At 37.0% G+C, this 27,329-nt stretch overlaps 2 protein-coding genes across 3 annotated transcripts in view; one reads left to right on the forward strand and one right to left on the reverse strand.

The window, feature by feature from the left end:
• The window catches only part of LOC124635145 (WAS/WASL-interacting protein family member 2), a 56,541-nt gene that overhangs the window by 14,467 nt on the left and 14,745 nt on the right, over nucleotides 1–27,329 (reverse strand). For both annotated transcript variants that reach the window (XM_047170948.1, XM_047170949.1), the window contains exons 3-6: nucleotides 22,674–22,844; nucleotides 20,037–20,209; nucleotides 18,272–18,415; nucleotides 15,500–15,671 (exon numbers count right to left, since the gene is read on the reverse strand). In XM_047170948.1, the coding sequence (XP_047026904.1) occupies nucleotides 15,500–15,671; nucleotides 18,272–18,415; nucleotides 20,037–20,209; nucleotides 22,674–22,844 (660 nt within the window). The remainder of the gene's footprint in view (nucleotides 1–15,499; nucleotides 15,672–18,271; nucleotides 18,416–20,036; nucleotides 20,210–22,673; nucleotides 22,845–27,329) is intronic.
• Nucleotides 2,823–3,613, forward strand: LOC124635146. Its single transcript, XM_047170951.1, has one exon. It carries the CDS (start codon nucleotides 2,857–2,859, stop codon nucleotides 3,304–3,306), a length of 450 nt encoding a protein of 149 aa, XP_047026907.1. The 5' UTR covers nucleotides 2,823–2,856; the 3' UTR covers nucleotides 3,307–3,613.

Here is a 27,329-nt window from a genome sequence, read left to right on the forward strand (position 1 = left end):
ACGGAAGCAGTGACGAGCACAGTATTGTCCGTTCATCCTTGTGCGTCGACTCCTCGCTCTTTGTGCAGCGCACAGACCCGTGCGATGTGACCACTGTCAGATCTAATTGATCACAGAGAACCGGCACTGACCACTTCGTTATCAAGCATGATTGAATTAATTAACGTCATTAGTTTCGCCGATGGATTTATATTATACAGGCTTTAGCAAGCCTCGCCATCCATGTATACTTTTTACTGGTTTCAAATGGAATAGATGTTGCGTAAGCTTTTAATAGACCATAAAAATGTAATTATGCTTTCTCTTGATGCTATCAATGTAAGTGCGTACAAAAATTGGGAAGGTAGCAATTTGAAACTTAAAATAGTAATGCCATAGGTAAGTAGAAACGTTATATTTTATTCGTATTTCAACCGCTGGTCAATTATGGTCATGTGTATCACTATTCTCGTCAAAAGTCAACATTGCCTGTGAAGTGTCAGGTTAATTGCTACTTCTCTCATAAACCAAACATCGTACCTACACCGTGACAAAATGCCAAACAATGAAATTTTACATGAACGGTATTTTTTTCAAAACTTGAACTCAGCTCTTCGAACCAAAAAACTTGGTTTAAAGGTACTATTTTGTGAATAATTCTTATAAACATCAGATAAGTTGTCCCCGCAAAGTATGTCAGTTCAGGAATGGTGAAAATGAGTATTCTATATCAAATTGTGTCGCAGTCCAATCAGTTGATGATCGAAGTTACGGCTAAACTAAAAATGCGTCGTATTGCGCGTATAATCCATAACTCCTCGCCTTGGCTACTTCCACACCTTTCGATCCACATTCACATCCACCCGCATGCTAACTGTGCTTCCGTTTAAAATTAAACGATTTCCGTCCCAGCAAACCGAAACCTGTTCCCTCACTCATTACCATTTAATATAAATAGAACATTTTTTACGCGTTACATATGATAATTAAGTTTGCTTCCACTTGAGGTGCAAATAGTTTATGTGTAATATCTACATAATTACTTTAGTAGGCAGCTGGCAGCAGCTATGGCGAGTACCTTCTCATGAGTTTGATAGATGAACACCGCTTTCCAAAGAAAATAAAAGCGAAAAGTGTTGAATAGCGAAAGTTTAATGTAATTTAAAGCAAGCTCTTATATTTTCCAATCTGTCTATTAATTAACATATCCAGTAAATTTAAATAAAGATGTAATAAATAATGTTTTTTTTAAGGAACAAAGCAGACAGACCACTTTCGTCCAACATTATATTCATAATCGCGCATAAGTATTTAAGTTCTGCCACAAACCGTAGAAAATGTATTCTATTTACCGTAAGTATGTTTACATTATCTCAAGTAATTTACTCGTATGAGTGTTATGTAATCACCGGACCAAGACAGATCTTGGAAGGTCGACAGCTTGCTCTGTATTTCCTGTATAAAACCGAATATATTGGTGATACTGGTCTTCTATACCAACACATGTTTTGGAGAAGACCTTGTGAGTTAAGTTCCGGATGCTTTCTATTTTTAATGATTTCTGTAATTAATCGTTTGTTAGTTTCTACAAGTCAAACTCAATAAGGAAGAAAAATCAAAATTATCATACACAGTATCACAAAATGTTTTCAGTAGGAAGGGCATAAGCTTTAAACGATTTAGTTAAAAAAGCTACTAATACCTAATCAATTTCCGATAACCCCTTCTACGTACCTACACGTTCAGATTTGCGACACATTCCGAGGGGAAAATATCTGTCACGCGGTTTCAGGTTTCAGGTATTGACAATTGTACAAACGAGCACACGGGACAAAATCCACTATTATGAAAGCGCTCTAATTAAGAGTTATTTTTTAACGCGTTAGTCTACTTCCTGCAAACACTAATTCAGCATCCCTCCGTTCATAATAATCATCTTAGTCTAGGCATCATTAAAATGACAAGGGCATTGGTCAATACGCACTTACAATTTAGCATAAACGTCGTATCATATTTACGTACACCATCCCGTTAATTTTTGCTCGCTCTAAACATTAGGAAAACTAAAAAAGTCCGAATCGTCTTAACACATTGATATAATCTAGGTACTCAAAAATACAAAATAAACACAAAATTTCCTAAATAAATAAATGACCACGAGATGTGGCTACTTTTTATGTTTACATACAGTTGTTGGTGAAGTATCCTTGAACGAATCGTGCTCTATGTTTGTAAATGTGCAATTTGAGGTGGTTATGCTCTGAGCACAAATTAAACTTTTAAATATGTAAACATAGCACAAATACTTTTAAGTTTTAAGTCTTGGTATAAACACACCGCTTTGTACAAGTAGATACCTAAATAAACTAAACAAAGAAAAGTTGAACATAAATACCTAATACATATCTACATAGAACCTGTTGAATATAATAATAATAATTCAAAACATCAAAAGGTGTTTCAAGTAGAAATCAAGGTTTTTGTTAGCTTATCTATAATAAAATAAAATATAGGTCTATATTTTTTTTACAACAAACGACGTAGCTGATAAGTTCTCTTTAACTATGTAACGGTCGCCTTGTACCGGTGAGAACAACATCACTTAATGTTGGTTAATGTAAGTGGAACAAGGTTCATGAGCGTTCGTAGTCACCGGTGCATCAAATTATACGGATAATTGCATCGCGGCGAACAACGCGCGCAAGCGAGAGCTGCGGCGACCGCGGGGCCCATCAGCGGCCTGGCCGTCTGCCGCCGCATCTCTGCGACACACTACCAAGTTCAAGAGCGTCTCGCGCATCACCATCACAAAAAATAAATAACAACCTACACAAATTGGGCACGAATGGTATCGATAGCTGGTAGGTATATATAAAAATGTGTAGTTCGAGCGCGGCTCATACACTCGACACACACCGCATCATGCACGCGTACCTCGCGCTCGTCATCGCGCTCGCGGCGCCCGCACTCGCTGCGCCCGCGCCCGCCCGCCTCGGCTACGAGCGAGAAATCGATTCCACCAGGTACAACTTGGTGCCCAAACCCCTGGACTCCTACGTACTCAACCAAGCCTATCTAGCCTCGCAGAAAAACAGAGCGAAACTCATCACCAGGCAGAGGCCCGATGACGCCATTGTGGCTGACAATGTGAAATTAGAATCAAATATGATAAGTATAGTGTCTACAGGAAAAAAAAACCTGAACAGCCAAGTGAGTGATGGGAGGATCCGACGGCGGCGAGGATACAACCTGGAGAACGTGAGAGTCCCGGCGCGATACCCGTACCTCCCCGTGCCAAACTACACGAGATTCCGGCGCTGGGGCTAGTGGCCGCTCGCCGCCCCGGTGCGCGTCTTCAGCAAATGTCAAGGCTGCGCGCTACCACAGGAGGACGAGCCCCGCGCCGCCGGCGCATCCCCCTGACGTGCGCGTGCCAAGCTCAGACTGTACTTAAGTTTTATGTTATTTATATGAAGTGGCTGTGATCGAACGCTCAAGTGATGCCGTTACCCGAACGGATTGGAGGCAACGATTGACAGAGTAAATAGATTTAATCTAGTTATTGCACTATGATAGTGTAATCAAAAATTTTGTATTAGGTACTATTAGATAATACACGATAATATTTAATTCATTTTGATTTTTTCACCGTGTGGAAGCTATACCTTTTCTACATTCAAATCCATTTTAATTAATAAAGCGTTATTGTTTTTTGCATTAATTTCAATCGAATCATCTACCAAAGTGTTTTTAGGAAAATTATTTCGAAGCAATGATGCAAATTGCTATTGACAAATACTCGTCGCTACGATAGAATTCTAATAGAAAAAAAAATAGATTCACGTTTGTGAATTGATCTTGGGAGGTCACGTAGTACCTATTCTAAGACTTTTTTTGTACTTATTCGTAATCTTTTATGTCTGTATAGATAATTGTATTTGCGACGTGTTCGGCAGACATCTGCGATGTAATATAATAGGTAGCAAATAGCCAATAATACAATGAAGGCATCGCGTGTAAACACGAACAGTCTCGCACAGGGTATTACAGTAATTAGACCCTATCATTTAGTAATGGGAACAATGCAACCTAATGTATGCGAGGTTAAAATGCAGTTGCTACAATTGGTGTCAGCCAGGCCTGTCCTTAGGCATTATGCTTCACTGCTGACTGCTTTCTGAAGCCATGCATCAATTGTTACTGTAATTATTCAAAGAGTTCTTACTCAAGCCGAGCTGATTAGATATAATTAACATTACCTATGCAGTCACATTAACTTACATAAATGTCATTATACTGAGCGAAAATTCTAAAGAACAAATCTATTTCAAACTTGACTATTCTTGATAAGAGTACTAAATAATGTAAGTCGCGAGTTCAAAGAGACTAGTTAATTTATCTTTATTAGAAAGTAGACTAGAAGATAATAGACTCCGATTTGTTCTAATAGCTACCTACTTTTAGGCTTTATTAGTGCTTAATGCTTATTAAACTTTTAGAGTAACGGGCTCTAAAACTAGTCTTCATTCAGCAGAATTTCTTAGTATACTTCAATTCATGTTTTTTTTATATTTTTCAATTAAATTATACTAGAAATATATAAAATAAGTAAGACTCATCTTACAACGTGCACAGGTAAACACACCAACAAAACAGAAAACGAAGCAACTATATTTTATCTGCAAGAGCTATATTTAACAGCATAGTTAAAATCAAAACGCCTGCATTATTCAACCAAGCAACAGAAATCCTTGGTCATATCTATCCAACTGGATTTTTTAATAAAAATTCAAATACAGAGCTCGTTGCGTACTTCCGACTGCAAGTGCAAGAAACCTTGACGGTAACCTAACACAAACCGAATCCTGTTTTCGAAAATGCACAGCAGTAATGTAAACTTTACCGAATGGTATTCACTAGAGGTCCACGCGCCGATTCAGTGGAACTTAGTGGAACAAAGAGATTAGGAAGCGATGGTCAGAATGCTTAGAATGTCGTTATTGGGTGTTGTGGCGGCCGGCAACTAGTTGTCAGGGCATCGGCGTGCAGTCTAGCCCGACAGCACTCTACTCCCGCGAGACCCCGCGGCTTATAACCGTCTACCCTCCGCCCTCTACTCCTGCACAATTACTGTCTTCACTCAAACTCTCCAATAATATAAACATCTTAACATTTTCCATGACAGATTTCAACGTACTTAGTTTGCAAAGTGGTTTATAAGATTGTTGCTGTCTTTGAAATGTTTGTTTTCAGTAAGCACGGGTTTTATGTGATCAGCGATGACACGTTAAAAGGTACCCTAAGCCTAAGTACGTTTCTTTTATTTTTTCTAATTCTTTCTACATAAGCTCTTGAGACGTTAAATACACACAATAGCCTTATGTGATTTCGCAAGAAAACACTATCTTTAAGCTATGTGATAACGTAGCAATGTGAGTGAATCGGGGAAAAGTCACTTACGTTTTGAAGGGTAACATGTAAGTTAAAAGTTAAAGAGAACATTCGGCTAAGCAGTTCTAACGAATTTATATAAAAGAAGCAATATATCTTCACCTCTGATGTATTTTAAACCACAAAAAAAAACAGAACTGATCTTGATCTTTTTATCTCAAAACTTTGGATGTTTAATGATTTCACACACAGTAACATTTACATATTGGCATAGAGCTTAATTTATAAGATAATTCAAGAATTATAAATGTTTAAAATACTGTTTAAAATAACCGCTAGGTACCTAAAGAAAGTTCTTTAGAAAGGCTCCGCTTAACGTCTCTACGTCTTTCAATGATACTAGTACAAAGGTGAGCGCTTATTTCTCTTCGACAATTGTTGAGCTGTCAGACGTGTAAAAACGGTGTGTACAGTTAACTTTCTGTATGAGATGAACGATTTGTCTGGCCGACTGACACCTAATTATTGTCTTATGTAGGTACTCGCACAGTCTAGTACCGCTATTCCACAGCTACACAACCAACTAAGCGGTACTCACACTCCTTTCAAACATACGTTTTTGTTTGTTCAGACATTCAGGACAAGAGACGGTCGTAAATGCAAAGCCATCTGTATTGACAGAATTATCAAAAGCCACTTCCTTGTCTTCCTTGTCTTTCATGTTGTCATGGTAAGAAAGTAGGTTATTTAAGTATTATTTGACCTTATTCTAAAGGAATGTGGATAATCTGTAAAATCTAGTATTGCATTTGGTTTTTAAGTAGGTTGGCCCATAGCTGATTCGTTTTAATGTTTACACAAATATAATTTTCATTGTATACCATTTTCTTTGAAATTTTATCCTCCTGAAAGAAGAACTCTTGGAGATATTTTTAAATTCAGAATGAAAGTTTATGTTAGGCAAAATGGGATGAAGTTATAACATGTCCGATCCATATGATTGCCAGCTCCTCGATAGTAGTCCGATGTTCAGAACGCGAAAATAAATAATTCCACATGGATGTACCCAAACAACTCCAATCAAATGTGCTAATAAATCTTGAAACCGAACAACTACAAAAACAGAATAAAATATGAAATGTATTCATAACACTGGTCAACAAATTATTATTATTATTTTGGTGTAAAGGTGAAATATACAATTTCCTGTAGAATATTTGATACGTATCGAATACCCCTCCTAAAGTACCAAAAACGCGTTTTTGGTACTTTATACTTTGGTTATATCTCTAAATCCCTACGTGCTAGTGCAACTTTATGTTCTGGACTTCGATTACGTATCAAACAATCTATAAGAAATGATATATTTCACCTTTGCACCAATAATGTATTAACATGTATATAAGTATACTGAGCTGACCTATTCATGGCATAAATCAAACTGGACGTAATCATCTATGAATGATATCAACGTGAGTTAGAGTCGATGAAGTAAATTGCCACAGAAATTACTTTGAGCAGTAAGTAATACGTAACTAGTTAGAGAAAACTTAAACTGACATGTGTACGAACTATTAGAGTGCAGTTGCAGACTGAACACTTGGTGAAACTATTGTTTGATAGCGTGACAAACTGTCTGAACTAGGATACGTTTCTACATCGTGTAGAATTTTATTTCATTAGCTATCTTAGTCGAGACTGCCCATTGGGTGTAACTGTCATGGTATGTCTTGGTATTGTAACTGTCATTCAATAGCTAAGGTAAAATCTACATAGGCCTTACGTGAACCTCACTTATAGGTTTGTGAATGTATTCATCTAAAGATCTGATTTACGCAGGACTTATTACAATAGTTTACTTATATATGTGAAAGTATTTGTAAATAAGTTGTTGGTGTGCCTAAATAAATAAATAAATAAATAAATAAATAAATAAATCTGGTTTCCGGCTGGTATGATCTTTATCGATAAGCAAGATATTTATGCAAATCTAAATGTAGGCACACACTAAGTTGATTCTTGATTCTGTTTACCAACTTGCGCCATGAAAGAATTACATTTTGTTAGTTAAGGCGCTATTTACTGGAAGTAATCTAAAGCTCAGTTTCCAAAGTGATTTTCTGTAACATATTATTACATCCTTAGCATAATATTACAACGTTGTTTAAGCAGGTTTAAGTTGTTATTCATACGTATGTATTTATAGTAGGCGTGATTCATCTTTCTTATCTTATTAATCTACCTGACGACGGAACACATTTGCAGACGAGTTGATTAATTAATAACCAGGCAAAAACTATAAAATATACAAAAACTTAATCTCGGAGTATTATACTGAGGCCTTCGTGTTCAATCAAAGATGAGAACTTAATTATAACATCTGTCCCGCGAACGTGTAATAGAGCCGCCGCGAGGCTGTGCCTCTAGACCCGTTTGTTGTGATCGGGCCCGTTCACATTTGTTTACGTTCGCGCACGCCTCCGCTCCGTGGCCAAACTCGAAATGTCTTTGTGCCCACCCCACGCCTCCGCGCCGCACTCCACGAGCCTCCCCCAACAAGCGTGGAAACGCCTGTCACCGCGAGATGTCCGCCAGGGATGGGGCAAAACACACATTTGAACTCGCGTGACTTGAATCATTCCATTCATATCTTCACCCTTGTGAAAATTAAGATTAAAGTGCCACACCTCTCAAACTATATATTTCGAATAGAGTAGAACTATATATTTTCGAATAGTAAGAGTACCTCTACTGCAAACTTGTACACAAGGAATTAGTTAAACGTTTAATTGTAATGTTAAGCATGGGCAAGGTTTCAAGTTCTACATATAGTAAAAATATGACATGGAAATGACTAAAATGCAATCTCAAATATATGAAATTGAACATTTTGATTCTGGGACTTTCAAACCTAACCAAAAGGGCCATGTGACATTAACAGCAGGTTCAGGGTTTAATTAACCACAACCGTATTCTGTTTCTGTCACAACTTTTATTGTTACTCTAGAAATATTCATCAATTTCCAAATACAACAACTTAGGTACCTATTACCAATTCAAATGACTGGTTCCGAAAGTTGTCTATGAACTTAGTTTATTATATACCAATAAATTCTATTTATATCTTGATAGTTAAACATTTTCGTTTTGGTACATAAGCAACCTATCAGTTGAATATTTTCAAGAGGGTTGGTTTTCTTTTTCAGCCTTGCCTTAGCTATAATGTAATACGAGAGAAAAACGCTTATATGGAAACAGAACAGCAACTAAAGAAAATCATTTGACCGCCAACGCACCCACTTTTCTATTATGGATCCAAAGGTGAAAATTTATTTCTGGGTTACTTTTGTGTTATTTTTAGTAACGTCATGTCAATATGTCAAACTCCTGGTATTAAAAGTAAATAACTGTAGGTAACACAAAAAACATTAAGTGAATATTAATATCGATAGATGGATAATGTAGCTCGCTTGTTATCCACTTTCTATGGAATGATGTTAATGTCTCTAATGTTCCCTAGATAAAGTCAATTACAGCAGTTTCGTAAATGGTCACACGCAACGTGAGGCAATGCGGCCGTGTTTAATGTTTTAGCTTGTTTTTTAGCTGCTGTGCTCGATAATGATAAATGAAAGGGTAAAACAAGTAAAGTGAGCCGAAAACCGGAACGTTGGTGATTGCATAAGCACATGTGCACGCTGCAACCAGTGTCGGGGACTCGGGGCCGATGACCGATCGACCCTGATTTTTTTGCAAAATTTTCGGTTCATGTACTGCGCCTCGAGAGCTTTTAAAATGTGACGATGTTCGAGTAACTTCGTCGTACACATATATTATATGACCGTCTATACGTGTTTTACTCAAGAATTTCATCGGCTTAATGGCATGAAAGTGATTGATTGTTAGAATGTTACAGAATATACCCACGTAGGTATGTATATCTTATTTTACGACTAGAAATGACAATTTATTTTCGGTTCAAATTGAAATGAGATTGATTATTTTATTAACATTATAACATATTATGTATAAATAAAAAAAGCTTAAGCAAAGAATGCTGTCTTTTGGCCATCAACTACCAATAATTACGCAGCAATAACGCAGATATCGCCATCGGAACGATGAATCATTCGAAACTTAATCGAGCTATTTGCATAAAATGCACAAAAGAAAGTTGTTTATCCAATAACTTTCTCCTAAGAAAGTGCGATCACACGTCATGCTGCATTTGTACGAAAACTTTTAACGACCTCTTAGAAAGTATGTGTATAAGAATCAATTTCGGTTCAATTTAAGCAGATTTAAAGGTACAATAGGTAGATGTAGCCTCTAAGTATATGCATTTTTATCGGACCAACACCGGTCAAGCTAGTTTTGTTCAATACAGCGACAGGGAGCAATCCTTTTAAAATACTTACTTGTTCTTATATTGTCACACACCTTTAGCCAACAGAATGCTACCATGTCAACATTCTTTAGAAATCGGATGTCCGAGTTTACGGATTTTGCTTTGGAACATACGTGTCTTACTGACTTATACCTGCCTGTTACAGTAAAATTACAAACAACACACTATGTTCCTCTAAACTTTTTATTTGAATTTTTTCGTTAGTAAATATCCCACCGAGTGAGGCTTATTTTCTTCTTCCTTTTTTTCAATTCCGCATTAAACGATATATTTTAACGCAATTATGGATTAGATGAAGGCATTGGATCATATCTCAGCGCTCACGAGGACAACATCGAAGCTATAAAGTCCTGTAAGAGACTACTTATTGTGTAGACCAGTATTGGATAAGCTGATATTGTTGATGCGTCTACTTTGTCCGCTATCTGCTACTGCGGGATGGGTCAGGGGACGACGCACGCGATAATACCCTTTTTTACAGTACAAAAAGGCTAACATGTTTACTCAAACAGTCCACGTCACTACACGGTTTAACACTTTGTTTCATCGCGTTACTCTGTAGAAGAAACATTTTAAAGGAAGCTATCTAAATATTTTCCAGGAAAACTGAAGAATATTTGATGTTTCTTATGACTGACATAAATAACAAGATTTATACAGGAAACATTTCATATCAAATAGTACATTATATCTTTACAGAAATCAGATAAAAGCGAGTATCCGTAAAAATATTTAAAGGAAAAATGTGTCCGATTCTTACAAAAAGTTGTCATAGAAACCAGATATAAGTATACAGAATAACACAAAAAGCGTTTCCATTTACGACGGAACAAGAGGCGTGGTCGGATCTTAAGGAACCTTTCACTTTGCATAGCTTTCCTATACCTTTAGGGGGACCCGGGACGGTGGTACACGGAAAACGAATTTTTGGGAGCAAAAGAACTCTTAGTACCCGACTGACATAATAAAGAAGGATAATATCCAGTATATTATCGCGAGTGCCGGCTGCTAACATCGGTTGGTACTTAGAGCGCATGTCGGCGCACACACACGAGTGTGTTAGTATTATGGTAGTAGGCACAGTAAGTGGCAACTATTTAATAAGTGATCGTAATTCATATGTCCTCGACCACAATACACAGATTTTTGTTACGATTACTGTACATGTCTAGCTGCATAAATAAAGGTAGAGCATTATCATTAACCTCGCTAGAAGTACTACTTTGACCTACAATCTTTTTTTCAGGGAACACACAGTAACTCACATAGTAAAAAAACTAAACACAACAAATGAGCCGGATTCTCGATTTCTTTGTTATCATGATGGTACTTGTATCTGTTGGTTAATTAATGTTTTGTTATAACTCCATATTATGGAAAAGTCCTTCACTCAACTTCAAATAGGTCTATATTCAAGTTTACCTATACCCATTATACAAATTATAGTTGCCATCTACCATTGGAAAAACAGAGGGTCAAATCATAACCAGAAATAAATCTTTGTGTTTTTCCTCGTAATTAAATTATTTTTACTGACAGACGACGTGCACTAATTAAATGAATACAGCAACAATCCGTTTACCTATTCCCTACACCCAAGTGCTGAAAATAATGGACATTGTTACACGATCCTTTTAAAAAGACAAGGATTACCCCGCGGTAATTCTACATCAAAACAAAAGCTTTGTTGGAGTATGTACAACAGGCTCCTAATAATAATAATAGAAGGGCCTAAATTCCCCAATTTCGTCAAAAACAACGCTCAAATCCGCCAACGTAATTGGTAACGAATAAAGCTGATTTAAAATGGATTTCGACGAGCAACGCCTTGAGCTGAGTTGTCACGCACTTGATGACCAAACAGATGGAAAACTGGGTGCTGAAGGATCCATAGATGCTTACTATAGAAATCAGGAAAAAATTGGATGTAATATTCGATGCCTGTATTATGACAAAAAAAAATTTGAATCCTTAAATTCTTTTGAAATTGAATCCTTAAAATTAACTGGAATATAAGAGCGAATATTACAAAAATAACATAAGTTAATCTGTTGTAATTTTTTTATCTTGGACTCTATGGTCTCGTAAGAAATGAAAAAGAAAATGTTATATGTGAACTGAGCTTGTAGAGCTCCAATATTGTTAGTATCATCAGCCTTTCAACTGTCCAATTGCTGGGCTCAGGCCACCTCTCACACGAAGAAGAATTGAGCGAATCAGCAGGTTTCCTTAAGATGTTTTCCTTGACTTTGATTCAGTCTTGGTAGTAGGTAAGTATCCTTCTAAGATATAGAAAGAAATAAGTTTTCTGGGCCACTATGTATAAGTTTCCATATTCGATCATACAAGAGCAATAATGATTCATAATTTATTTCTAAGAAGACGCGACTAATCAACATGTCCACACAGCTTTCACACAACCAATGCTACCTCTATATTTGTTTTTAATAGAAAGTGTTTGAAGCTATTTATCATAAGCCGGAACAGGACATTTTAGACGCATTTCTTTTACCTCATAACAGATATTCATCCGCCTAATTTTATGTATTGAGACGTAATATAAAATATTTGTTATTGCATTGAATGCAAAAATGTTTATGTGTCCTTTCAACATCTAAGAATTTCATAACTAGTTTTCTTTTGTTATGAAAGTTGTGAGATTCGTAGCATCAAAAAATTCTCAAAGATTTTTCTATGTAATGCAATACATTTGCAGTACATGGTTTATCATTTTTCTAAATGATCTACATGATTTATCTACAACAAATGTAGAATCATAATTCAAAACTAAAACATTCAAGAGTTTCACCTGCCCGCGCTGCGACGTAGGTAGTTCTCCAGATTGGAAAATTGCTCGACTTCATTAGATTACATCACAGGCTCGCCGCAACGAGTAACCAACCTCATCATGTCGTTATCAAGTTAATCGCTAATTCTATTCTATCTCTCCATACTAAATAAAAGACTTATCATACGATAACGCTCTTTTCTACATTGTATTATTCATTTAGCTGTCAACTTTTTAAAATTTTAATGGAGTATCTACCACTACAACTGACTGAGCCAACCTAGATGATAAATAACCATTGCAAAACGATACATAAATTACTTGTTAAAAAGCAGGAAAAACTACGCTTAAAATATTACTCTGCTGAAAATTCAGCTGCAATATAAATCTGCAGATAAAACCCTTGTACGTACTTTAGTAGCAATTTACGTGAAACGAGCGCACAGTTTTAATCAGTGTATTCCCATGCCGATCTAGTAATTAAAGAGACACATGGAGTACTTATCTGCCTCGTAAGTTATAACAGTCGGTGGAGAGATATGGCCGATGTTAATGCTCTGCGACTAATCACTTCAAGTTACGTCTATTGCGAACTTGAACTCCGCATGTGACTCGAAACATATGTTTCTTGTTTAGATTTAAGCAAGAATTATATTATAGCTTAATACGCTTGCTTTGCCAGGATCTTCAAAATTATCCATGTAAAACATATTTAAGGTTTTCTAAGATAAATTCTTGACCATAACTATTTCAAAGCTCAGTATGTATTTTGAAAATGTTCAGTACCTATTAGTGCAACATCTGCAAACAACTTACAATAATAATACCAAACTTCTATTGTTTTAACGACAATATTTGGCGCCAGTTAAGTTACCATTACACAGATGCGTCAATTATGTTATGACAAGGCGTAATGAAATTATTATAGCGGTCATAACACATGACAGACGTAATAAATGCTCTCCCGCCGACGGAGCTCTTATTGTGTGGAAACACATCACTTTTATTGTTTAGCACTTTCAAGTGCTTTGTGACCTGAATACATTGCTTTAATAGTGCTACCGAATATATTCATATTAGTGCTCTTGGAGATTATTACCTTCTAAGCGCTTAACTGTGGCGTATATAGCTTAAACACTGCTATAACTTTGAATATTCCTTTATCATTAAATGCTGGTGATATTGTCTGGACTCAGATTGAATAGCCAATTCCTTTAAAGACTTGTAGGCCGCCGACCGGCGTATACAGATTAGTTTGACTCTACGTAAAAGTCGCGTTGTCCAAAACAAGTAGACAACAATCTCAATCAAGTTTCGTAATTATTATATTCAAAATATGAGTAAAGATAGCACTTTGTTGGCTAGCGACTAAACATTTGATCTACACACGAGTGCTCGAACCACCAATAACAATGGGTGTCATTTGTCGGACGTCTCTCAAAGAAGTTCACGTACAGACTCTTAAGGAACACAATAGCCTTAATTTCGCCGGTGTGCTACAGCGGTTGACGTTACACGACGTTCGAGAAACGAACCATTAATTTATTTATTTATTTATTTATGAGCATGGAAGACTTACAGCTAAGTACATATAATAGGTAATTGTGTGACTAACTGACAGCCAATTACAAGTCTTCACTTCTAAAACTAGTTAAGCATAAAAAAGGACAGTGGAACAAACTCAACACACTGCTTATAACGCCTGAGCAAAAAAACAAAAAAAAAAAAAAAAAACAATAATTAAAAACGCAAAACCAATAGCTTGTAAAGTAAAGTAAAGTATTAGAAATTGAATTGAAAGATGGGAACAAATAATTTAATTTTTAAAGAAATTCAATGCTAAACTCTTTTTCACCGAAGTCACACTTGTGTTAAATATGTCAAAGTCAAACTGCTTACACACCTTATTAAAATATCTACACACACGCAATTAATCATCATTAATCAGATGAATATCTTCCTTTCATATGAAGGAACTGAAGATCTGAAAACCTTTCGTTGAAAGGACGTGATGCCTGTGACCTGTGTGAAATGAATTCACAAACGCTTTAGCATATTCACATAATCTGCTTTCTGATTTTATTTTTCTCTGACTGCCAAATAAAAACTTCTGGCCGGCCTATTGAAAATTAATCTAGTTTAAGTTTTTTTCAAACGCTGCCTGGTATTGCAAGAATCAAACCCGATTCTTTTGCGAAATGACACATGAGTACAAGTGCAAGCACTAAGCTAAAATATGATTTCTCCAGAATCTATTTCGATCCAACACAAATCACTTTTCACTAAATTCGATAACGCAAAAAGATATACATTTGGTACGAGTCTTCTTCGCCGCATGATTACCGATACAAAAGAAATGTTCAGCCTCCGCCTGCCAGTTGAAACTGTTAGAGCACTTTGGTCGATAAACGACACGATCGTAGGATAATCCCCAGCAATCACGGTCTCACTTGACCCAAATAGCAATTCATATTACGTGCCTCTCTGCCACATCAAACGAATACATGCAAGGGTCACAAGTCATCCCTTTCTCTCTCAGACAAAACCCTGCGACTTAATTTCCTAGCATTATCTCTTCATGTCGCCATCACATTTATTACGTGCAGACTCGTTCCTCGTACATTATTCAATTAGTTACATAATGGTTTTATTCTTTATGACTCCGGAAGACAACTCAAGCCATTATGGTCAATTACAAACTTGTGATGCCACACACACATTAAAATGCCTCACTCGTTTAACACAAGGTGACCGCAGCTTCCGGGGCTATATTAAGTCTGATACAAGATTTTCTTTGCGATATTAAACTGTTGGCATGAAGCGGTGGTTTTCCACGGTGAATATTAATCATCGTTAACAAGACAAAGAGAAGTCTGGCATGATCTTAGTGTAGGAAAACTGTTGGACACATTTAGTACAATGAAGGTACTTACTGGGAGGGGGAAAGGTGCCTGTCGGTGTGTCATGGGTGCGAATGGCATGCGCGGCGCGGGGCCGGCGGCGGGCGGCGCGGCGCGCTCGGGCTGCGGCCGCAGCGGCAGGCGCACGGGGCCCGTCAGCGGGAACGCGAACACTTGCGACTGGGGCTCCGGGAAGTTCATCGGCCTACAACAAATAATACAATTCATCTTTATAACACCACTCTTTACTGGATTTAATCAAAAAATTTAAAATACATTACTACGCTCTTGAACCTGATGACCAATTAAAACACAGACATTGTTTATGTAGCAAAACCGGGACAACGATTTATTTGTATTTAAACGATTGCAATACTCCTGGGCAAGACATCTAAACTTGTTTTTAATTATCCATTTAAGTTAAAGACGCTTTAAAACTGTAATTGATGAATAAAATCCAGAAAATAGCAGGAAAGACATCAGAGACACTATAAAAGAAACCAATTTCATCGATATTGTAGCCAACATAAAACAAAATTAACAGATATATTCAATCTAATCTATTCTAATAGAGTTGAAAAGTTTGTTTGTTTGGTTGGTTGCAGAGCGCTTATCTCAGAAATAATGTACACTGCCAAATATTTCAGTGTCATATGGGAGTTTTATCGAGTTCTCACACATTCCGGCCATGGAAGCATGTTCCCTGAGGACGAAGAGACTGTGGGACAGCTACTCCACTACTAAATCTCAATAAATAACTTTGCCTCCCCTACGCCTATATGAATAAACAAAGGCAAATAAATAACCATTATTTAATTATTCAAACCACAAATCAGATGAAGATAATCTGTGCAGATCGATAGCAACCACTAACATCCCGCGTTCTATCACTTAGCTAATTGGTTAACGTAGGCGTAGGCAAGATGTAAGGCATCACTTACGTTTGCTGACGACTTATTTGTCTTCAAATAACAAGACACCCGCTTTTGCTTTGAACGTCCCAAACTTATAATTCGAAACGTGCCTAAGCCGATTCATTATCACTTTCAAACAGAGAAGCGCTTTGTGTAATTCTATACACAATCATACAAATACGTACCCTAACTAGATATAAATTCAAATGTAAGTGTAATAGGCCTGCACGATATAACAGCTGAATATACGTATTTTGATAAAATTTATTTTGGCCCTAGTGTCGCTTATAGAGTTTCCGGTGAATTCAGAACTTTCATTGAGATCTGAGTGAGTTATAACGTAACTATTCACTTTATACCTGTACATACGCCCTTGAAACTCATGTGCTTTCATGAACTTTTACTAATGACGGCACGTGTAGGAGCTTACAAAAGTAGAACACCGTCATGTTGGAAGAAGAACTGACAAAAATAAGTGTTTTTCATCTTTATTAAGAAAACTTACGATAACAGAGCTTTTTGGTATCTAATGGTTGTCTGCGATTGTACTATGGGTCGGTGGACAAATGCTTAAGAAACACTGAATACAAGATGATCTGAAATTTGCTGAAAACAATCTTAAGCATCCAAATCCCATATGTATACCATCAAATCAGAAACTGTTAGAATGATCATTAGAAAACCAGAGAAAATGGATGTCCATTTTAATTTATACACCCACCATAAATGGATATGTGACATCAGTAGGTATTGCTGTTCAGTGAACTTATCAAGTAACAATAATATAATATTCTGAACACATAAACCGCTGTTTGTAACAATTGCCGTTTGGGAATACAGGGAAAATACGAAGGTAAGCAAGTCGTTGATTCCCAAGTGTATTACGGCCTGATAAAATTTTACAACTACGCTCGTAGGGTCCTTTTATTGCTAACTACCAGCCGTTCACTTTGTCATCAGTATTGAAGACAAACGATTGTGACGTAATTGCACTCTCAACTGACTGCGTAATGCGATACCTGATTAGTGACACGAAGGTATACTCAACAAACTGTAACGTAAAAGCGTATGGAATGTTGAATACAAGTGCCAGCACATTACGTGACTCAATATATTTAAGTTTTAACAATATGTTTGTACGCAACTGAAGCCTACGCTTGACCTTATAATACCGTGACATATCATAAGTCTTCGTCCGCGTCACACAAAAGTTGTAAAAGGACATAAAAAATAAAACACAGTACCGACAATAAAGCAAGAAGAATAGAACTCTAAGCCTTCGGAGGTTCTAAGAAACAAGCATAATCGGTCCACTCCGCCGCATTTCAATGCGAACCACGCAAAATACTCGACAAAAGAATTTAATCCGTATTTTTATATGTTTTGAACGTAACGGAGACACAGTGAACCTTAAACAATGATTTTACTTTTTCCGTAGTTTCTCAGTTTATTGAAACACAATATATAAACATTATGTTTATATCAAAGAAGTCAGAGGTCAGCCTTGACAACAGTTTGTTATTTACACACGACTCAAGGTATACCATTACGAGTGGGTACACAATAATATCTTTGATCTACTTCAGAAAGGTCAGAAACCAATAACAAACCTGTCTTTAACGTAATCGAACACAAAAACAGTACAAAGCGAATTGTTACCTAAGAGCGAATACTGGATACTTGTCATCGAGAAAGTTCGACGATTGTACTTACAAGTACACACGTTATTCTTATTAATTCCACAATCGTGAATGTTATTCATGATATGCCTTAGTTATTGTAAAATATTTTTTCTTTGGTTGATTAGAATAGATTATAATATAACAAAGATCATTGATCAGCGGTTTGAATGTAACTTAAGATGTTCTAGTTAGAGAATAGTGTGATGTACCTGGGCTCATCGCCTCCGTGGCAGATGATGGCGATGCGCTCGGCGTGAGCGCTGCGCGGGGCGAAGGCGCCGAGGATGTTGAAAGGGAATCGCCTCTCCATGGGATCGTCGCGACGCTTCTCAACCACGCAGTTCATGCGGCCCCTGGAAACAAAATATATTACATTTACAACCTGCTACAAATTAAAAGGTCACCGTTCATGTACTCGCAAGAAGAACAGATCTCTACAATCCGACACATTTTTTTGCTTAAAAAACCTTCATTATGCAGTTTTTTATCAAACAGTAAAAATGTGACGAGCCGATTGGCTGCTGCTTTTATGGAGGCATTGACTATAAAACCTTTTCTGGGTTTCCATTTAATTGAGAATTTTGTTACATCCAATTTATCATTGTAAGCAGAAACAGAAATTATTGTACAGACTTATAAAATGTTCATTTCGCGATGAATTAATGTGATGAAAATCTACAATTAGCTTCACTTCAAGCTTTAACGATGTTATGACGTGCCGCCATTTGTTTCTTAACAAAATATTTTGTTTTATTTAGCACTGGCGGCAACTTTCTATAACATGACCTAATTCCATTACATAATCTTCTTTTGAGACTGGCTTAAGTGCCTACACGTAAATCGCGTTAGTGACGTAAGTCATCAATCACTACATTAAAACCTTAATAATATGTCTAAGTTTTTAAATAAAACGCTCCATCGCAGCAATATTCAAAATAGCGCATCGTGGATCCCAAGCCGCGTTGGGTCACATGACACATGTTCCTACGGATTACCAATGAGCTCGTATTAATGTGATTACACAAGTTTCTCCGACTCCTTCCGCCTAGCGCCGGCTCGATGTTACACAACTAGTTAGTCAAAACATTATAATATGAGAACACAGGAAGAACGGAGCGAATCACTCGGGGGAAAACTCCGTGTACTAGTGCAACAAGCTACTAACTGCAAATATTTATATATTGAACCATCGCTGTTGTCCTCCTTTTGTTGCTAATACCGTTTTTAACAACTTTGCCAAATTATGGCTTGAGTCCGTTATGATGGTGCTTTCGTCCATAGTTATTCATAAGGAAATGAGTTCCTTTGACTCATTCGTATTTAAATTCTGCCAACTGTTATTTGGTAGTTTACAAGCATGTTCAAAATTAATAAATATTCCATAACAGAATTAAGGAAAAGGTTATGATGGAAGTTCTTTTCTTTCGAGAATAGTTATGGTTATTTTTATACAAGCTGCACGTATGTATGGTCTATGGGTGATGATTACTGAACAACTTATTAAGGCCCAATTATTCGGGTGTCCAAAGCATACTTAATTAAGACAAACGCTTGGTATACTTATAACGCGGGAGATCTTGACCTTGCTCTTATTTACATAATTGTTCGTCAGAGCAGAACTTAATTTTAAATAAACAACAAACGCATTAAACGTCGTCTTGTATAATCCGCGGTTTTAATGAGTAATTCCCAAACTAATTATATAAGTGCTTGTTTTACTTGTGCATCTAGAGTGAATTTATTTATTTGTAACGAATGTGTGTATTATACGTCATGTCAAAACACAGTAGCAGTGTGAAGCACTCATAAACACTAAGATGAAATGAAGCAAGCGACCAACTTAGATTAAGATGTATTTTGAAGAATGCTTGAAACTTCTCTTTTAACCTCAAATGTCAAGGAGCAGTATACAAAAAATCAGAGAGAGGCCACAAGCCCGAGGCAAGTCAAATTAATGTGTTGTGTGGGACTTACTTCTGATTGTTAGCCAGGAAGGCTCCAGCTAGTTCATCGAGGTCGAACTGTATGGGCAGCTTGAGCATGGGCCGGACGGCGTCGAGCTCATCCTCCTCCTCAGCCGAGCTGTCAGACTCTGAGCTGTCGTCACTTGCTGAGTTCGGCGAGTCATTTCTCTCATCGTCGATTTTCTGAAAGTATCAATCAATTTCATAGATCATTTTACTAAACCAGGGGATAGAATTACTCTATGGTTAATTTGAAGATTCCTACTGACGATTCTGTAGTAAATAGGTAGTTCTACAACCGATGTAACATCCTAGTTTGAATATACGGAAATGATTTCCTATTAACTCTTATAAGGCTCTTGTTATGCAGTAATATATTACGGTATTGGCTATAGGTACACGAGAATATCGGGAACTAGCTTGACCTCTAACGCCTTTGACCTGAACGGCCCTAGACAGGTAGCTTTCGCTTTCGTAACGCTTTATAAAGAAAGGAAACGAAAGCAGTGACATTTATTAAAGAGATAGTGTGCAGAAAGAGTTTAATATATATTTTTATAACGTCATAAAAATGCTGCGATAAATTGCATTTAACACTTAATGGAAAAGCGACGTGTGAAACAAGAACATTATATATCTCGTTCTGTGCTGTTTACCCGGTACAATGGGTTCGGACATCCTGCGCGAGACAATGCGCCCGCGCGCCATTGTTCAACCGCCCTCCGTTTGTAAATATTACTAACATTCGGATAGATAGCTCATCGTTGAATCAGCCTACGTCTATGCAAATCTTATTATTGTATCGAAAGAATATAAGGCATAACGTATTGTTTTCCACATCAGCCTTACTCTGCCTTCACACTAATGCCAGCCAAAGTAGCATCCTCATATCGCAACCAAACGTTGCTCATTATAACTTGTTTATCTTAATTTAAAAGAAAACTTCAAACAAATGACCCTTTTTAACCGACTTCCCAAAAAGGAGGAGGTTCTCAATTCGTCGGGATCTTTTTTTTTTTTTTTTTTTTTTTTTTTTTTTTTTTATGTATGTTCACCGATTACTCAGAGACGCCTCGACCGATTTGCAAAATTTTTTTTTGTTTGATAGGGTTTACCTCCCAGGTGGTCCCATAGTCACCAGGTCAGGATCTGATGATGGAAACCCTGAGAAATCGAGGGCAACTTTCGAAAATCGTAGGCATACGTAGGGTAAAAACTTGACACTAAGGCGCATGTCTGATAACACTATGCAATGGTGAAGGCTTGGAGCTGACCTGATGATGAAGACCAGAGAAGGTCGAGGGAACTTGAACAATGAATGTGTAAAAATCTACCTCGTGTTTGGGCTTATTTTGTTCGTATTGACGAGACCTTTGCAACAGTGAAGGTTTGAAGCTGACCTGATGATGGAGACCAGCGAAGGTCGAGGGAACTCGACAATTGAATATGTAAACTACCTCGTGCTTGGGCTTATATTGTTCGTATTGATGAGAACTTTCCACTGCGGATATGACATGCGGATAGTGACAACTATGCTTGTCACTGAAAAGCTAAAAATAAAAAACTTTTTACAAAAAAATAAAACCGACTCCCAAAAACACTGAAAAGCAAAAAAAAACTATTCTTAGGTGCATCGGCCTAGAAGTCGGTGGCGTTATAAACTTAGTTACATCCATTAGACACCGACTTCTAGGCCGATGCACCTAAGAATAGTTTTTTTTTGCTTTTCAGTGTTTTTGGGAGTCGGTTTTATTTTTTTGTAAAAAGTTTTTTAATTTATGGGTATAATCTAAAATAAATAGCTTCATATTTCTCGGAAACCACATACGTATTGTAGGTATCTTCAATCTGCATGTAATTTCGCATTTGCAGACAATATCTGGGCAATGCAAATAATACAAAGTGGCCGCTTTCACGTGTTCGTGGTGCAACAGTCGAGCGGTAAGCCCCGCTCTCCCCCTCACCGCAAGTGAAAGCTGGCTCACGTCACTACTTGCACCCACTGACAAATGCACATATCTACAAACATGACCATTCAAAATATACAATTTTTTTTATATATTTTGCAACAAATTACAAATAAAAAGATTAAGGGAAATTGTCAATAGCAAAGACCTAACCTGTCCTAAGTTATCAACTAGGATTTCCCTATTTACTTATATAACTTTTTATTTAATGTCTCAGAGCGAAGATGACCTGTGTCTAACAAGATTTAAAATTTCTTAGGCCTTTCACGCGTGAAACTACCAAGAGAAACCACTCGCAGGCCTTAACCAATCGGTTGTTTGTCGTCACCACTTTTACTGCAGAGAAAATAATAAATATAACTAATTGCCGTATGTTCTAGAAAATATAGAACAAAAGATATATTTGACTATTGGCCTAAATAGAGAGCAAAACAAACTTGAAGGTTTGTAGTCCGAATTATTTCACCCAACACTCAAAACATTAGTATGCTTACAACTTTTGCTAACCTTTTACCACTAGCGTGAATTCGAAAGGAATAAAGCGTTAATTCAAATTGGCAACAAGGTAAAACTTTCAAGTCGGCTTTATCCTCAAAATAAACTTCGTAGGTATCTCACAAACAATAATGTAGACAGCGGCTTAGTATTCAAGCGGCGACAGTGTGGGAAAACATATTTACCTGTAATTTGTCTTCGTCGATCTTAGACTCTGCATGGTTGAGTGCGTCGTCTTTGAGCTGGTTGGCGGGGACTGGCACTGGCTGGCTGGGCTGCGCAGACGGCTCCGGCGCCACAGACGGCGGCGGCACACCGTGCAGTGCGTGCGCGTTGCTTAGGGGCAGGGGCTCATCCTAAAATAACCAATATTCAGGAGTAAGTTCGAGAGGTCTAAAGTCTGCAATTTATTAAACGTAGACACCAAAATAGTTCGCAACCAATTTTGTATCAAATATGTAGGTACATGGATCAATCCTAACTTGGTGTACCAACTACCAACATATTACATCAAAATAACTTGGAAAGATTTGATTAAGTATACGTTATTTTTGTGACGGGCTCTACATACAATGCTTAATGCATAAGCATAATTTTAGAAGTTAAAACTAAATCAATTATTGAAATTACATAAGGTTACAATTAACTCCTATTGTGGTGTTGCGATGAAAATGGCTACCAGTAAGTTCTAGAAACGGTAAATCCAGCCACGACTGTGTCAATGTTATTTTCCACGTAACCACTTTTTGTACCCGTTCAAAGTTATTTATGAAATCTTTGCAAAATCGTAATTTCTACACCAAATTATACTTGAAGCATTGCCGACCTCGCCGCTCACTTTTCGCGTAAAAACCATCAAGTGCTCATCGCAAAATGGCGGATGCCTTTTGCATGCAGCCAACCTCTTACGTAACTTGAGTACGTAGGCTATGTTCACGTACCTATGTATTTACCCACACGGTATCGCGTCTCATCATTGTCCATGTCAATTGCTGTATTCTCATTGGATAATGACCAGTTGGCTGGTATCAGTCATGCAATGTGCTTAAAAACATCCATGTAGGCAGGTAAAAAAGTGCAAGGTTGCAGGCCTAGCCAAACGGTCGACAATTGTTAAAAAACAAACAATAAAATTTATTTTACGTCAAAGTTTCGATACGCTTTTCAAAACAATCGCGAATTGTTTTCGGAGACGCCGACGCTACTATTGGTTTGTTAAGGTCAAAGAAGGTTCAACTATCAACTGTTTGTTCTTTTAACTAAAATAAATTATCGAGACTATAATTTGCAATAGACCTGGTTATTGTTTGCTTTTCGCCAAGTTAATTTTGGCCCGCAACTTATTACGACTCCTAAAATTCTCTCGTGATTTTCAAATTCAATAACAATATCTATGTTAGGTGCCTATCGAATGTCTATCTTAAAGTAAAAAAGGCTATCAATGGAATTAAATGCAAATATAAACGAATTGCGTCTTTATTGAGCTGCCTTTCCACTGCAAAATTATGCACGCCACGAGAGTTCTACCTACGCAAGCTTTTGAAATCTTGGAAAATACAACAATTACTATTAGGTACTTGAATGGTATGGGCTCACACAGGGCTTAGTCATGTTTGAAGGTACGAGTACGTGCTTTGTTGAGCGATTATGACAGTTGAAGAACAGGATGAACTCCATACTCGGCGTGGAATGCTTGTTAATTTTGAAAGAGATGTAGGTATCTTGTGTAAATGATGTTGTGTGTGCTGTCAAGTATCAGGGCGCAGCGGAGCGCGAAATGTTTGCGACCGCAACTGATAGAAAACGACGATTACGTCGACAGCTATTGTCGCATTGTGCACTACGCCCACCACACTTTTACTGGATTTACGAAACGTTTTAAACATTTAATAGTTATTGTCGCTTGCCGAGCCGACCGTTGCGTGATAACGAGGAAATTGCGCCTCTCGCCAACACAGAAAGCAAGCAATCGTCTATGAACAAAGAAATTTAGGCTAAAACAGAGAAAAAACTGACAACACAAAATATAAATATAACACAATGACATGTTGTGCGTGTACAAATGGTATAAAATTGCTCAGAACCATTGAAATTCTATACGCAATTTTATTTATAAATACGTAAGCAGGAGCTAGCAACGGTGGTCAGCAGGTGAATACTAATGGTGCTCGTGCATGTGAATGACACAACATAAATAAAACTTTTGTTATCAAGTGAAATAAATTAATCCAACAACTAAATTCTTATTGAAAAAATACTTCGTATTTGTTGTTTTATTTATCACTTCCTTGATGAGCGTTATTCATTACTTGAAGCGTTTATACCTCTTGTTACGGGACCATATTGATGTTTTTATCGAGCTCCAAAGAGTCTCCGTTAGAGCCGAATGACCATTCACTAAATACAGTCTATACAACCTCAATTCTCCAAGTCAAGGTAAACTGAGATTACTCATAAGGACACGCAGTGAATTTTAACTAAATTAAGATGTACCTACAGACGGATGGAAGATACTGGATCTCTGCCTGTCCGTCTGCCGCGCGTTTACGATAAAACTAATGAATCGATATCAATTTTGGGCACAGAAATCTGGACTCTAAAAAACCGGCCAAGTGCGAGTCGGACTCGCACACGAAGGGTTCCGTACCATCCAAAGTAATATTCTATATATATTTATGGATATCGAGCAAAAATGAGCAAAAAATCACGTTTGTTGTATGGGAGCCCCCAACTATTTATTTTTTTCTAGTTTTCAGTATTTGTTGTTGTAGCGGCAACAGAAATACATCATCTGTGAAAATTTCAACTCTCTAGCTATCACGATTCATGAGATACAGCCTGGTGACAGACGGACGGACGGACAGAGGAGCGAAAACACTAGGGTCCCGTTTTACCCTTTGGGTACGGAACGCTAAAAAGGGATATCTAGGCATATCCGGCAGAGGGGAATAAATCTAAAAATGAATTATTTAATCCTCGTTCATCATTAAAATGTAGTCGAGGAATACTTACTTACTTTGAAAAGATAAGTTTCTGATAAAACATGAGAATACCGTGAGGGTATAATTAGCAAGTATAATATAAGTATTTATTATTTTGTTGTATCTTATTTCAACAGAACACAAAGTAAACACCGATGACTCATCTCAATCGTGTAGCCTACACGAAACAAACTTTGTCCTCTAAGACAAAAATATTTTGTTTAAGATTTTTTGGTAATTTTGAAGGAAACTTTCAATCTTTGAAGCTTTGATAAACAGATATTTTAAAGGTCAGGGTAAGAAACTGTCACAAGGATTTATTTTAGTATTAGAAATGAATTACAATAACTAATAAATAAACTAAATTGTTAAGTATTACCTACATAGGTAACACGGTACCAGTTACAATTGTGGTGTGATTTGATGATTCAAGAAACTAGGGGGAATATTAAAAGCTAATATGCCTGCGATATGAAATGGATATTATTCAATAATAGAGACTAAGGCATTTATTGAGTTATTTCCTCAGCATCTGCATATCATAGACCAATGAATAATAAAGTGCTAGTAGGATATTTTATTAAGTGTTCAAGAATGACATTGTAAAACTTAGGTGAAACTCGAATGAAATAATCTACCCGATCCCGACGTCACTGTACACCTAAGAGTCGGGCTAGCATTACATGTAATAACATATTATGATCGGCTCTCAAGTTAAGCACTTGTTGGGATCACCCGAGCATAAAGAATGTTAATTAAAGTACGATGGCGAGCCAATAATTAGACGATGACAGTGCTGTGGGTGGGACGCGCGGGTGGACGGATGCGACGAAGATCATTGTGGTGCGCGTGCGCGGAAAATCGGTGGCTTCCGTTCAACACGCACACACACGCGATGTGCGCACATGAATTAGACATAAGTATATCTATTTTGGTTGCTGTATAAAACTGCTGCTGATAAGCCAGTGCCCACGTGATCACCAAGTCTGAAATCATCCTTCCCTGGTTGACGCCTGTACAAAAATACCAACTTATACAACTGAATTTCACCTAAACATAAAATATACTTTAATAAAAACTGACTAGAGTGAAAGTATAAAATTTACTACATTAATAATTAGATAAATATCAATTAGAAGCTACATAGCAACAAAAAATAATTTACTGGCTCAAGTTACTACACTTCAGCGACTCTACAAAAATACGTAAAGGGTTTTACACAGAAGTACTTGTATATTTTATAACAAGAGCTGTTATGATGCAGAAGCCTTACTTACGTACATCAGTTAGTTAGATGTGATCGTTTAAGCAAAGTGCTTAAAAAAATTAGAGTATTTCTGCAACAATTAACTTTGTGTTACCAAGTGTGCGATGTAAAAATTCATTGTACTTAATGGGCAAACCAAGTACATGTTAATTTTCAATACAATCGGTCACGGCGACTGACTCAAGGACTTCACGCCTTTTGAGTGTTTACATTCCAACTCCCGCCGGTATTGCCAAAAACATTGTGAGTCAAAGTTTATTAAACGTTAAATGATATTACCAACGTAAATATCAGAGCGGGACATAATATGATACAAAACAATCATCTTATAATTGTATTATCATGCCGTTTGGGGCTTCCATGTACAACCATAGAGGTTTTAAAGTACCTAGCTTCCTACAATACTTACCAATATATGTATAATCGAGTACCTGTGGTTTAATAATTAGGCATAGATACAAATTGTGTTCCAGCTTTGATGCTAAGTTTGAACTTTGTCCTAATCTATGAAGATCGTGTACATTGAAAGTCAGTAAGTACTAGCTACTTAATCCTGATTGAAGTTCCTTCTTGCGGTTTTTTTTTGGTATTAT

This window comes from Helicoverpa zea, chromosome 12, assembly GCF_022581195.2.
Source record: "Helicoverpa zea isolate HzStark_Cry1AcR chromosome 12, ilHelZeax1.1, whole genome shotgun sequence".
Lineage (NCBI taxonomy): Eukaryota > Metazoa > Arthropoda > Insecta > Lepidoptera > Noctuidae > Helicoverpa > Helicoverpa zea.